This window comes from Juglans microcarpa x Juglans regia, chromosome 3D (genome assembly GCF_004785595.1).
Source record: "Juglans microcarpa x Juglans regia isolate MS1-56 chromosome 3D, Jm3101_v1.0, whole genome shotgun sequence".
Taxonomy (NCBI): domain Eukaryota; kingdom Viridiplantae; phylum Streptophyta; class Magnoliopsida; order Fagales; family Juglandaceae; genus Juglans; species Juglans microcarpa x Juglans regia.
Genome location: NC_054598.1, coordinates 13,774,234 through 13,788,264, shown reverse-complemented (window position 1 = coordinate 13,788,264; position 14,031 = coordinate 13,774,234). Strand labels below are relative to the sequence as shown.

Sequence of the window (14,031 nt, the reverse complement as noted above, 5' to 3'; positions counted from 1 at the left end):
GCATCTTAGTGTTTATAGTATATTATATATACATTAGTATTACATGTTATTATATTTATACATTAGTAATTTAGTGTTACAACTTACATGTAACATGGTAGTAATATTATAAATTTGTAATAGTATGATATTTACATATAGTCATATACTAAACTATTATTATATATTAGTCAATTTAGTCTATATATTATAGTATAAATATATTATTTAACTAGTATATTATTGAGTTTAACTAACTATATAAGATATAGTTGTATAAAATTTAAATGATTAATATATAGAAAAACACATATATTTTTTATAAAATATGTATAAAATCGGAGGCAGAGTCGGAGGACCAAGTCGGAGGCAGAGGCGGATTGTCGGAGGCGGATCGGAGCGGAGTCGGAGTCGGTTCTTCAATGACTCCGACTCCGACTCCGACTTCCAATAGGGAAAAAACTCCGACTCCGACTCCGACTCCGACTTGTCGGAGTCGGAGCGGACTTGGAGCAGAGCCGGAGCGGAGTCGGATTGTCAGATTTTTGCTCAGCCCTATCTGTCTCCCCCCCTCCTCTTCATGTGAATTTGGGTTCTCTGATCTCGTTCGATGCCCGTGGTTTTCTGCGGCTCGAGTTTAACAGATCAAGATTCCGCTCTATGTAAGCTCCCCAGTTGATCTAGTTTTTGCTCATTCTGGTAATATTTTCAGCTTCCAATTGTTGAGATTAGTGTTTTATATTGTAATCGATGCATCTTTTTTTTCTTCATATTTTTCAAGGTTATCTTCCTGATATTTTAGCTTACAATGTTTTTCATGCTGACGAGTAAGAGTTATTTATTTTAATATATGATAAAGTGTCAAAAACTAAGTGATTAAGCTGCTAAAGTGAATGATTTGTTTAACCAAAATATGAATGAAGCACTTAATTATGTAGTAATTTTTAGTTCTTGACTCAATATTGAATTTTGATATTTTGCACTTGAAAGGAGTTGTATTGTAATTAGTTCACATCAAAATTAATACTCCAAAAATTTTACTCCTCATATTTTATTTATGTTGCAGGGCATTAAGGAAAAAATATTAAAATACATGGGTATTCTTGGAAATACCCAACTGGCACAACAACATCAAAAGAAGAAACTCAACTCACGCACTCGGAAATGTACTGCAAGGCAAAGAAAAACTCAATCCACGCAGATGCACTCACGCGGGCAGACCAGCAGCTGAAACACAAAGGGATAGACGTGCAACACTGCGTGGTTTCGATGTTGTACAGAACCTGGGCTGGATCGAGCAGCTCACATACGATGCTGGGCTGGAGAGAAATGGGTGCTGAGCAGAAACGCACAGCAGCAAGGATGAAACGCACGAAGTGGAACGCGAGCGAGCTGGAGCAAAACGCACGCAGAGGAGACCACTCACGCGAACCTGGACCGCACGTCAAAACGCACGAAAATGGATGCGAAACGGCATGGTGCTGGGCTGAGATGAAACGTGCAGCTGGGAAGGCTTAGACGCGAAACAGAGAGTATAAAAAGAAAAAGAAATTTTCGTGCGCTGTTTGTTTTTTTTTTGGAGTTTTCGTCTGTCTATTTTCTTCTTCAGCATATATTTTTCGGAGATATTTTTTTCTTTCGGGTTTATTTCCTTCTGCTGGTTCTTCTTCTTCGGCTTTTGGGTTTTCAACACATTTGGAGATTACAGTATTTTTATTTTGCAATTTTTGTTTAGTGCAGTAATTAGTGATGTTAGATTTTAATCTTCTTGAGCATTTTGTTAATCTAGAGATGATAGGCTATATTTTTAGCTTGGGATTCAATGAGTAACTCATGACTATTTGGGGTTAGATTCTCTTCAATATTTAGTAATTTTGATGATTAACTTGATGGATTATATTTTAATGTGCATGTAGAAAAGATTAGAGTTCTTTGTTCTTGGTTTAGATCAATTGTAGACGTAAAGGCACAATTGATACTTGAACAAGTAACATGACTTTGATGTTTTTCTTTCACTTTTCTATGATTGTCATATAATTTGTCAAGTAGTTTTGTTAGAATAAAAATGGTGGTTCATTGCTATATCATCCGACCATGATTTCTAGGAACGAAAAAATGGTTGAGAGAAAATGAAAAGAGAAGTAAATCCATCACCAAATTAGTGGGCGAAAATTGCATCCCAACTGTTTGTTTAATTGCTTCTTACAAGTTTAAGTCAACTTCCGCACATTTTCTTTAAATCTCTTGATTCTTAGCAATTTTAGAAAAATAGATTCACTTTTATTTTCAGCTTTACTTATGCTTGAGCTTCCTGACAATTTCTCTCATAATTCATTCCACGCTGCCTTAGTAAATAGCCCCATTTAGGTGTTAATATTGTTAGTGGTTAATTTCTAAAACTTATTTTTCTTTTCTTATTATTTTTGTTCATAGTTAGCTCATTTAGTTTACTCATTTCTTATCATTTTAAACTTTCGTGTCACTACAAACGGTAAAATGTGGTCTTGCGAAAATGAAATGTTTGCTAAATTCTCATTGTCCCTGTGAATTCGATCTTGGGATTTACCCTTATATTACTTTGACAGCTTCTACGCTTGGAAGTCGAAATTAAAAGCTGATCAATATACATCTCATTATATATTTTTGTTTCTTGTCTGAGAGGCTTATATTTGATTTTATGCTATAAATCCTTACGTTCTGTTTGGTTGATCATAAACAAAGGAATATAGGAGGAAATTATATTAAAAATTTCGTTTTTTTTTTTTTAAATGTGATACCATAAGGATAAGGGTTGGTGGTGCATGAGATCCCACATTGTTTGGAAAGGAAAAATTATTGCTCTTTATAAGGTTTCAATGAGGCTCCAGTTGTATCATTGATTAATCCTTTTAGAGAATAGGTCATGTGGTTTGAATCTTCTACTGGTACGTTACAAATGGTATCAAAACCTATCCTAACCAGAAATGTGAGACTTGAACCGTGCTATCTACAACGGACAGGCCCGACGAGGACGTCGGGAATTTAAGAGAGATAGATTGTGATATCCCATATGATAAAGATAAGGGTAGGTAGTGAATGAGATCCCACATTGATTGGGAAGAAAAAGTTTTTACTCTTTATAAGGTTCCAATGTGAATCCAATTGTATCATTGACTAGTCCTTTTACAGTATAGGCCATGTGGTTTGAGTCTTTTATTGAGACTTTACATTAAATCCGATAAATGTTATTTTTTTGATAATGATGTATTTGATTGTAAAACAAAAAAGGTGTAATATGGTGGACAATATTTTTGTGTTTCAGTTTGTAAACGTCTAAATAAGATTAATAATCGTAACCAAATTACTTGAGGTCTAATTTGAATGGCATCTAATTGTTGGAAAAGTTAATCTGAATGTTATATCTATGAACAAAAATGTTGATCAGAATTGTATTTTATCTAAATACTGCATGCGAATAGAATTTACATGTGAGTTGTATTTGTGAAACTCTCACCTTAAAATTGGATTCTTTCATGATATAATTTGTGTTATTATAAATCTTGGAAAATATTTTATGCTAGCTTTTTTGTTGGAGTTAGTAGTTGAATTCATAAAGGTTTGCAATTCTGTGGATTGTAACCGGCCGAACCATGAAGTTTGTGGAACCATTAAAAAATTACTAACATATTGTGGACAAAGTGTTTCACTTAACTACGGTTCAGGGCATACAGTTTGCAGGATAGTGTTTTGTTGGAGGAGTGCATAAGATATATGTAATTGAAGTCATTGGCCATTTTTGGATATCAATTGTGTAATGGTGGACGAATCTCAGGGTCTATAGAACATAAAATGTACCAATAAAAAAATGAATTTGTATGAGTGTGCTAAACATTTAAAGGTTCAATTTTCATATGATGGTCATTACTCTCTGCTGGGTTTAGTTGATTATTATAATGCAAAGTAGTAGTTTGCATTGAAATGAAGCACTCTTGATATTTGTTTGGGTAACTGGTACATTGATATAATGAATTTTTAGAATTCAGTTTTCACATTAATCATGTAGGTCGCTTACTGAAATAACATTGGTTAATATGTTTTTGGAGGAATCCTATACTCTGTACTCTTTGAAACATTTTCTTGTGTTTTCTATAAACTGTGGGAAATATAAAATCGACAATTGCTCTATGCTCATGGCTGGACAGTTGTGAGTTACATGGCTGTGCTGGTTTATTTATTTGCTCTATGCTCGTGGCTGGACAGTTTTATTTATTTGCTCTATGCTCATGGCTGGACAGTGTTAAGCATTATTAGCATCACGAAATGAAAGGACCAGGTTGTATCATAACTCTCTGAATTCAACATATAGTTTCAAAGCACAATAAGGCTTAGAATTGAGGAAATAAAGTTTTGCATGTAGGAACATTATACCATTATTCAAGTATCAGTGTTTATCTAATTGGGAGTCTTGTACAGGGTGGAGAACATGGTGCTGTTTTTGACAATAACATTAAATGATATGGGAAACCATGGGTGTTATCCAGATTGTGCTGAAAGGGTTTCATTGCCTTTATAAGAAAAAGGCCAATGAGTTCCTTCGTAGCTCATGGTAAATGATATTAAAGCTATTCTGAGTTCGCATTGTCTTTGCTTTCAATATGCATTCGCTTCAGCCTTTCATCATTAGTTTTTTGGATAGCTGCTTGAGCATAATGGCAGATCTAACATGTCCAAGTTTGAAGTCAGATTTGTCCTACCAATACTTTTATTTTGATCATCTCTCTCTCTCTCAATTATGACGATTTCCTTGTGACTTTTTTTCCCTGTAGAAAAATGTACCTAAAAAAATGCTAGGAACTTAGGATGGATGGCTTGGAATGGCGCATGTTATTGAGCTTATTCTTTTGTTGAGCTTTGTTAGTAAATCCTTTATGCAAATTAATATACATAGGTTTGAAAGGATGTGTGTCATAATGTCAATGAGTTTGTTCTTTTTGTTTGTTTTAGGTTCCATTAACAAAATATTGTGTGCAAATTTTCAGGTCACCCGACGCTATCGGGGAAAGGAGAATCTAGCAGGCAAGCGTTTCGCTCTTGTGATCAAAGCCAGCGGACTTCTCTCTCTCTCTCTCTCTCTCTCTCTCTCCTGCCCAAAAATAATTTCACGCCATAGTGATTGTTTGAAAGTTCTCTCTCTCCTGCCGAAAAGGGGATTCAGATCAAAATAGTTGAAAGCATCCGGCAACATTACAATGCGCTGAATATATATACAATAATACTAATACAAAGTAAGTAGAGTGAATTAAAATTTAAACACTGGAGAGCAAAAGACGCTTTAATCTAAACAACAAATCCACCATTCACCCGAATGATCTGGCCATTAATCCACTCCCCAGCATCACTCGCCAAAAATCCCACAACCTGAGTCACATCCTTGGGTTCCCCGAGTCGGCCGAGAGGACAGCCATCCACCAACCTCTTGATCGTTTCCTCGGTTTTACCCGCAAAGAACAACTCGGTTGCTACAGGCCCTGGTGCTACACAATTCGCAGTTATTCCCGTTCCCTTCAACTCCTTCGCCACTATTTTCATCATCGTCTCTACAGCTGCCTTGGAGGCTGCGTACGCTGCATACCCTGGTAGAAGTGATCCCACAACCGATGTTGATATCGTGATGATTCTTCCACCCCCTCCACGTGCCAACCGATTAACAGCCTCTCTACAGCACAAGAATGCTCCTTTTGTGTTCACATTAAATGTCCTATCCCATTCCTCCACCGTTGTATTGGCTAATGTTGGGTACTTTGGATCCAGCACCCCAGCACAGTTTACAAGAATCTGGATTTGCGATCCGAATTCTTGTTCGGTTCTTTCAAATAGCAGCTTTACCTGATCTGGGTCCGAAACATCTGCTCCAACTGCAATTGCAGATCGAGGCTGAGCTGAGGAGGCATTGAGCTCTGATGCTAGAAGCTCTGCTTTTGTTGAGCTTGAAGCATAATTGATCACAACCCTTGCACCGAGGGAGTGGAGGTGGACGGCGATTTCACGGCCAATGCCACGCGAAGCACCGGTTACGATTGCAACCCGACCATCGAGTCGCGAAGAAGGGGAAGCAGTTTTCCTCGTGATTTCCCCAGACATTATTAGAGAGATTCTGCAACCCTCGGTGAAAATTGAAAATCGATTTTGATTCTTCTGGAGTTTACAAGGGAAAGGGTATGTAGGTGGAGAAATAAAGGGACCGTGGTCGCATAAATGGTCCAAGCCTCACATCAGTGACATCACCACTGATTATGCGTCACTGCATACCTAAGATTCTACAACAGAAATGCTATAGCCTCCGAAGAAGACTCCCGAATTTTGCATACCGAATGTTGTGGAGAGTCCCACGTGGCTCCTTTAATTACGAAAAAATCAACTTGAATTTAAAAACAAAAAAGTACTCTTTTGTGGGTCTCTTTACTATTTTAAATACGATACTGGCCGATATAGTCAAAATTTAATTCAGTACAGATATTATATATATTTTGTACCGACTTAAATATCAGTCTGTATCATCTCGTATCTGTCAATATTTTAGTCTTTAATTTTTTTTTCAAATTATAAATTTATTTTTTAACCTCTAATTCAGATTAGATTATTTATAATTTTTATATATGTATTTATATATAATTTCTTCATATATAGATTATTATTTTAGAATATAATTTTTATATATTTTTATATATAATTTACTTATATATTGACTATTCCAAAATGGTACCGGAATCAAAATATTTTATTCCAGTGTTTTGACCGGTATGACATCCGGTATGGTATTCAAAACATTGGTCTCTTGTACTCTTTCGTTTTTCTCTATCCCTCTCGTCCCTCCCAAAACAAATCTACTCTATAGAAAAGTATCTCATCCCATTCAGATCTTTACCAAAAATGTCATCCTCTTGTAGATCTCCTCTATTCCTTCAATGAAATGTCATCCTCTCATATTATCTTTGTACATCCCGTTCCATCCATCCCTCCCTCACTAAAGGCCACGACTCCACCCTCCTTCTCAAATAAGAAACGGCTTGACTCCCAAAGGCCTGGAGCGTCACCATTGAGTTGAATCGTTGCCACCATCACCTCCATCCCTCGGATTTGTGACTGTAACCTCACCGTTGAGCCATCGTCGCTCCATCCCAAAGCTTGAAACCCTAAGACCTCTGCTGCCTCCCCTCTGTTGAACCCCCTGAAGCCTGAGGCCAACCCCCTCACCACTGAGCCTACCGTCGCCGTTGGTTGTTATGTTGGTGTAGATCTCCATTTACGCCGTGGTCTGGGTTCCCTCACGTAAAAACCGAGGTTGTTACTCTATATCTATCTATAATGGAATTTCTTCTTTGTTTTAATTTTTCTTGCATGAATTGTCCCTTGAATTACTCTGTGGATTTCTGTTTGCTAAGATATGAATCCTGCTATAAGCGATAGCTAAATCGAGCCTAAAAAAAATACCTGTGAGGAAGGAGCAGCCTGTCCAATACCAAAATAATTTATAGTATATACTTGATCATGTGTGTATTGTGAGTGGCATAAAAAAAAATATGCTAAAAGAACGAACACACTAAAAATATGTTATACCATAATGTAGTTTAAAATACTTGTGAAGATGGAGCAGTCGATCCAATATCATAATAATTTGTAGTATATACTTGATCAGGTATGTCTTGTGAGTGGCATAAAAAAAAATATGTCAAAAGAATCAACACACTAAAAAATATGTTAAACTAATAATGTAGTTTGAAGTACCTGTGAGGAAGGAGCAGTCCATCCATTACCAAAATAATCCGTAGCAGTTGAAGGAGTCGTAAAAAAAGCTGGTGCATGTGTCTAAACTTGACTTTGTTGATCCTATAGCCATTTAATCTGAACAATGATCAATACAATATGTAATAACCATAAACAACAAAAAAAGTACCTGAGTTTGAGAAGTCTCAGTCTGTTGCCACTAACATTGCATTCATTTATCAAAGAGTACTTTTAACAACAATTTCTAAAGAAAGAAATCTATGTATTTTTATGTAGTTAATAAATTTGGGGGGAAATGACATATGGCTATTGTAAAGAGTGTAAAATGCAATAATATTTTTATATTTTTTACTCTTTAAGAATGACAATTTCTCTATCTCAAAAGAAAAAAAAAATCAAAATTAATTGTTGAAAATACAAAGAGCTCAAATTAAAAGAGTTGAGAATGAAGAAATTATATCTCAAAAAAATGCAATATTAGATGGGAGTAAATTCCAGATGCAATATTAGATGGGGGCAATATTTATCAAAGAGTACTTCTAACAACAATTTCCAAAGAAAGAAATCCATGCTTTTTTATGTAGTTAATAAATATGGGGGATCCCCTCTAGCGATGGAACTCTGAATAAGATTACTAAAAGTGCTAGTTAAGATGTAAAAAGCAACATCTTTAAAAGTTCATTTGAAAAGAAAAGCCCTTAGCCCCACGCGGTGGTCTGGGTTCCGTAAATCTTTATCTTTAATATTCTACCTAATATGTTTGGTAATAACTTCTTAGAGCGACCACAAGAGGGAAGGAATGTTATTTATCGTTTGGATTCCTAGGGAAGCGAGGCCGGATGGAGGGGAGCTACCAGATGATGCCGGAAATTGAGGGCTGCTACCGCATGGAGTGAAGGTCGGTGCCGAACGGAGAGAGGGAGAGGGATTCCGTCAGTTTGGTTTGGGGTCATCTGCAATATGGGTTTCGAGGTCATCTGATTTCAAATCACGCTTTTCTTTTCTCTCTCTCTCTCTCTTAATATTAAGTAAATTATGTGGCATGTCACATCAGTCGGAACAAGTCTTTGGGACAAATCTTTGGTAACTATAGAAGAAATCATGTCACAATTCAAAGGTGACCTTTTTTGTCAGGAAACTGTTAGATTGTTGGTCAAATGTGTCTTCACTGTATTTTGTTTTCTTTTTAATATTTAAAAAAAAAAAATTACCCTACCGATTAATTTATATATATATTTATTTATTTAACGTTAAAAAAATATACTTATTTTTAAGAGAAATCCTTAGAGTCGGTCTGGCTGGTTTTCACACAAAAACAGTCTGCCACTTATACAATTACACGTATGCCTTCCATCATATCTATCATAAACCATCAAACATCAGAAAACTGATTTCAATCACAGAAATCCTAGCACCCCCTTCGTCCCTTGCATCGTATGGGGGAGGTTACGACATCGTGCTCACCTATGGTAGCCTTTCCTGCCATCTGATGAGACCTGCTACCCTCTCTCCTCCTCCACCCTTCCGATGACTTTAACTATGATCGCCCCTAGTACACCTCCTACGCCGAGCCCTCCTCCTATCGCTATGAGGCCCTTGAGACTGAATACAGTAGCTACGCCCGTCCCAAGCCTCGACCCGCGCCCCCTCCACCCGGTGAGGGAGATTTCAGAGGAGGTGAATATGAGGCTCGAAGTCGAAGCTCAACCCGAGATTGCGGGTTTGCGTTGGTTTCACAGTGATTTTGAGCTTATTCTCTATACTTGATGATATGAGATTATGGGTGAGATGGTTTTCACAGTAATTTTGAATGGATTATGGTTTTATTGTGGGTTGATTTTGGTTTGATTGTGGATTTTAGTTTGATTGTGGAGTTTGGTTTGATTGGGTTTTAATGGAGATGATCGACGGAGATGGGGGAGATTAGCGATAGAGATATGTCGGACTGAGATGGTTGAGTTGGCATCGGCGTCGGCGTCGGACTGAGATGCTTGTGTCGGCAATGGCGTCGGGCTGAGGGCAGAGAGACCAACGAGGAAGAAAAGGTGGAGGACGGTGCTGAGGAAGAGAAGGCTAGCACGTATGAGGTGATTGTCTGTGGTGGGTTGTATTTCCCTTAGAGTGTTTTATCCTACGTGGCTTGAGATGAATGAAGGGCTATTTTTGTGAGAAAACCAGCCTGACCTGTGTGAAGCAGTTCTCTATTTTTAAACCTAAGGTCACACTTTTTACCAATGACGCTGCTACTGAACTGATAAAGCCAATTGATAAAAGGAATTACTGTATTTGTAGTTTTTTCTCTTTTCTTTTAAATATTAAAATATTTTTTTAAATATATATTTATTAATAATTCTCTTTTTAATAATAATAGTAATATATATACTCTATCGGTCTATTCCATCAATTAGAATAGCATTTTCGTTTTATTATAAAGTAATGTTACTCATAGTTACTTTTTTTATTATTCTCTTATCATTTTATGATGTGGTAATATATGATTATAGACTATTTATTTTATTTTACTTGTAAACCTATCATCTAATGCCATATTATAAGATGATGAAATGATGATAAAAAAATAAATGATGAATAAATTTTTTCTTTATTAAAAATTTCAACCAGTTTTTAGGGGGTACTAAAGATTTTGCACCAGATCTTGTGTGCTTAAAGCTGCCATGTCTGTTGCCCGCAATCCCAGTATCAAAGGGTGATGTTAAAAAGAAAAAAGGAAGTGCTAGTATGTTGTCTGAGTTTATCCCTCACTTTGACCGCTCATGTATTTAATTTTTTTTATTCAATGATTAAGGAAATGACTTTTAGTGTATTGGTTTATTTTTTATTTTTTAAAATATTTAAATATGTTAAAAAAATATAAAAAGAAAAATGCAAATTTGTGCTAGGCGGCACGCCCAAAGGTCATTTCTGGGCGGCAACCTAGCATGACTCAAGAAAAAGACAAGAAAAGTGGAGGGGACATTTAGACCCCTGGGCTGAGTGCCCGTCTAAGGCCAAGCTCATATATGAGGTCGAGCCCATCCGCATGCTCGGGAAGACTTGTAGAAGGCTTGAGGCTAAGAACCCTATAGGTAAAGGACTCACAACCGCAATTATGGGTGAGATAACCCCGAAGAATGGGGATGAGGCTGAAGACAGAGTACGAATATCTTGCATAACTCCTACAAAACAGGAGATATCCTCTCCGTTTAAATGATGGATCATGAAGGATTAGCACAAAGGACTGGCGATCAAAGTTATTTGCCACCACGCCACATCTTTCTATAAATAACTCGGTGAAGGTAACATCTTCTATTATGATCTCTATTTTTTATATACTTATTCTTATATTGCTACTGACTTAAGTATAAGGGTTTACACAGGGCGACCAGTGTCTTCTCTTCGTTGCTGCAGGTGTCATCCGTGGGGTTGGTGGTGTGAAACACATCCTTAACAAAAATGTTAGTCTATGTTTGACTTTTTTATTTTCCTTTGTCTATTACTTCAATCTTATTATATCTAAGAGCACTAGTAATGGTGTACACAAAGATAAAAGTAAAATTAGATTAAAATCACATATATTGCCTTTTGTCTTTGTCATTTAAGAGAGAATCTCACATTAGATTATCTATCTATTAACTAAAATAATAATAAAATATTATCTTTTTAATAATAATAATTTTTTTCTATTTTTTTATATTTTGAAATTATACTGGCTATATATTAATTAATAATTTAATTTTTAAGTGAGAGAAAGAAAGAGAAAGCGAGAGAAAGTGAGAGAAAGGCACCATAAATGAATTACGCGAGACAAAACAGAGAAGCAGATAATGATTTTAATTAAATAAAATATACTTTTAACTCCCAAACAGTAGACGCCAAATATGACTTTTGCCTTCCATTCACTTTAGCCCAAAGTCCTACTTTTGAGATTTTAGAATTTTAGCTAGCTCATTGCAGAATTTTTAATGTAAAACTTGGCATATTTTTGCACTTCATTGACAGTGGACTAGATGTCAGGGCGGTTAAACCGCTATCCCATGTGAATAGTTGATGCAGGGGGATCTGAGTCTGAATCTGAGGCCGATGAGGCTCAACTGACAGATACAACGTTAAAAGCATTGGACTACTTCGAGAAAGTAGACCAGCGCAAAACTGGCGAGAAGAGATAAATATTTGGGCGATGAATAGATTTGGGCAAGGAGACTTAGCCATCGAATGGACGATGAGACTTATCTCTTAGTTGGGTGAGGAGAAGTGGCGACATTCGTACTTTAACTATAACTTTGGCTATAAGTGTCTGAATCGTGCATATGATCCCAATCCGAAAAGTTCTCTTCGGCATGCATGTTGTGGTCAACATGCTCCTACTAGTGGGTCCCTTGTAAACTCCAAAATAGCTATTTTTTTTACCTCCGAAACGTCAACTTCATTTTTGGTTAATTTTCTTTCATGGTAATGTTTATCTTTAGTAACGATTTTATTATAGATTCTTTGGCTAGATCTTGGTCATAATTATCTTATTCCATATTTTATCATTTTTCCTTAATTATCGATTTGCCATTTTTTGTTAACTATTTAAGTCCGGCTTGTAGGCTTCTGAAAGGGGGATTGATTTATTTTATATTAAAACGTTAACCTTAGAGTTTATCTCTATTTTTCAATTTTTCTCAATCTCAATCTCTAACTTCTGTTGTTTAGCTAGTCGTCGGAATAATATTATATTCTGATCCGGCGTCAGTTCTTTCCAACTCGGGGAGTTCTTTTCAACCAGGGGAGGCTAATGCAAGGGGATCTGAGTTGAATCCGAGGCTGATAAGGCTCAGCTGACAAATGCAACGTTAAAGACTGACTATTTTGATAAGGTAGACCAACGCAAAACTGGTGGGAAGAGATAAAGAATTAGGCGAGGAACGGTAGATTTGGGTGAGGAGACTTATCCCTTCGATAACAAGGAGACTTATCCCTCGAATGGGCGATGAGACTTATCCTTTGGTTGGGCGAGGATAAGTGGCGTTATCCGTATTTTATCTATAACTTTGGCTACAGGTGTGAGAATCACGCATATGACCCCAATCTAAAAAGCTCTATTCGGCGCGCATGTCGTAGTTACCATGCTCCGCTTGGTGGGCACCTTGTTTACCCCAAAGTTAGACTTTTTTTTTTTTTATTTTTTTAATACTTCCGAAATGTCAACTTTTTCATTTTTGGTTAGTTTTTTTTTTTAATGGTAATGTTTATCTTTAGTAACGATTTTATTCCGAATTCTTAGCTAGATCTTAATCATAATTATCTTTTTCCATATTTTATTGTTTTGCCTTAATTATTGATTTGTCATTTTTCGTTAGCTATTTAAGCCTGACTTGTAGGCTTCAGAAATGGATATTGATTTATTTTATATTAAAACCTTAACCTTAGAGTTTATTTTATATTCAATCTCTAACTTCCGTTATTTAGCTAGCCGTCAAAATAATCTTCTATTTGGATCCGGCGTCAATAAGGGGAAATCGCTCAACCACAACTTAGCTATGTCGTTTTAGGGGAAATAAGGTATACCTAGGGAAAGGGCCACATCTCGTATGGCATCCTCCATGGCCAGGAGGCGTCATTCACTCTCCTAGTAACAAAAAAAAAAATCCCTAACCCTAGTTTCTCAACCTCTTCAATCTGATTCCTCATCTCCATTAACTTCCTTGCCGCTTCTCACCTCTTGTCCCGTCAAAGTGCTACAGTCAGCAAGGTACAGACGAACCTGGCACAACCAGAACTCATTAAATTGAGAAGCTGCATTCAGTGCGAAGGAGCTCGACTGCACCATGTACGCCAAGCGTAAAGCTGATCAAGAGCCACCTCATAGTCTCTTTGCTCAGCTGAAGATTATTGGCGATGACTCCACCCTTCTTTGCTCGATCTATGAGAACCCAGAAATTGCTATTGAGGTTGATGACGAAGGGACCCTCCAGAACACAGAAATTGTTGTTGTAAAGAACTACGTTGAGGCTCAGTACTATGGTGTGATTGGTATCAGTACTCCCCCTCAAAATTTATCTGTAATTTTTTACATCGTTAGCTCTAATATTTGGGTGCCATCATCCAAGTGCCATCTCTCAGTGACATGTTATTCCCAAGCTAAGTACAAACCAAGTGATTTGAGTACCTACAAGAAAAATGGGGCATCTGCTGCAATCCAATATGGTAGTGGCTCCATCTTTCTCTTCTCATTCTATGACCCAAGTTAGTTTCTCATTGACCCTGTAAGGGATTCCCCCATATCTTAGCAGGCCTGAGAATGGC

At 36.8% G+C, this 14,031-nt stretch overlaps 1 protein-coding gene across 1 annotated transcript; it reads right to left on the bottom strand.

Annotated features, from left to right (window-relative positions):
* Positions 1 to 5,272: 5,272 nt before the first annotated feature.
* Positions 5,273 to 6,239, bottom strand: LOC121255732 (NADPH-dependent aldehyde reductase-like protein, chloroplastic). The gene has a single exon (XM_041156221.1). The coding sequence runs from the start codon at positions 6,097 to 6,099 to the stop codon at positions 5,296 to 5,298; it is 804 nt and encodes a 267-aa protein (XP_041012155.1). The 5' UTR covers positions 6,100 to 6,239; the 3' UTR covers positions 5,273 to 5,295.
* Between the last annotated feature and the right edge of the window lie 7,792 nt (positions 6,240 to 14,031).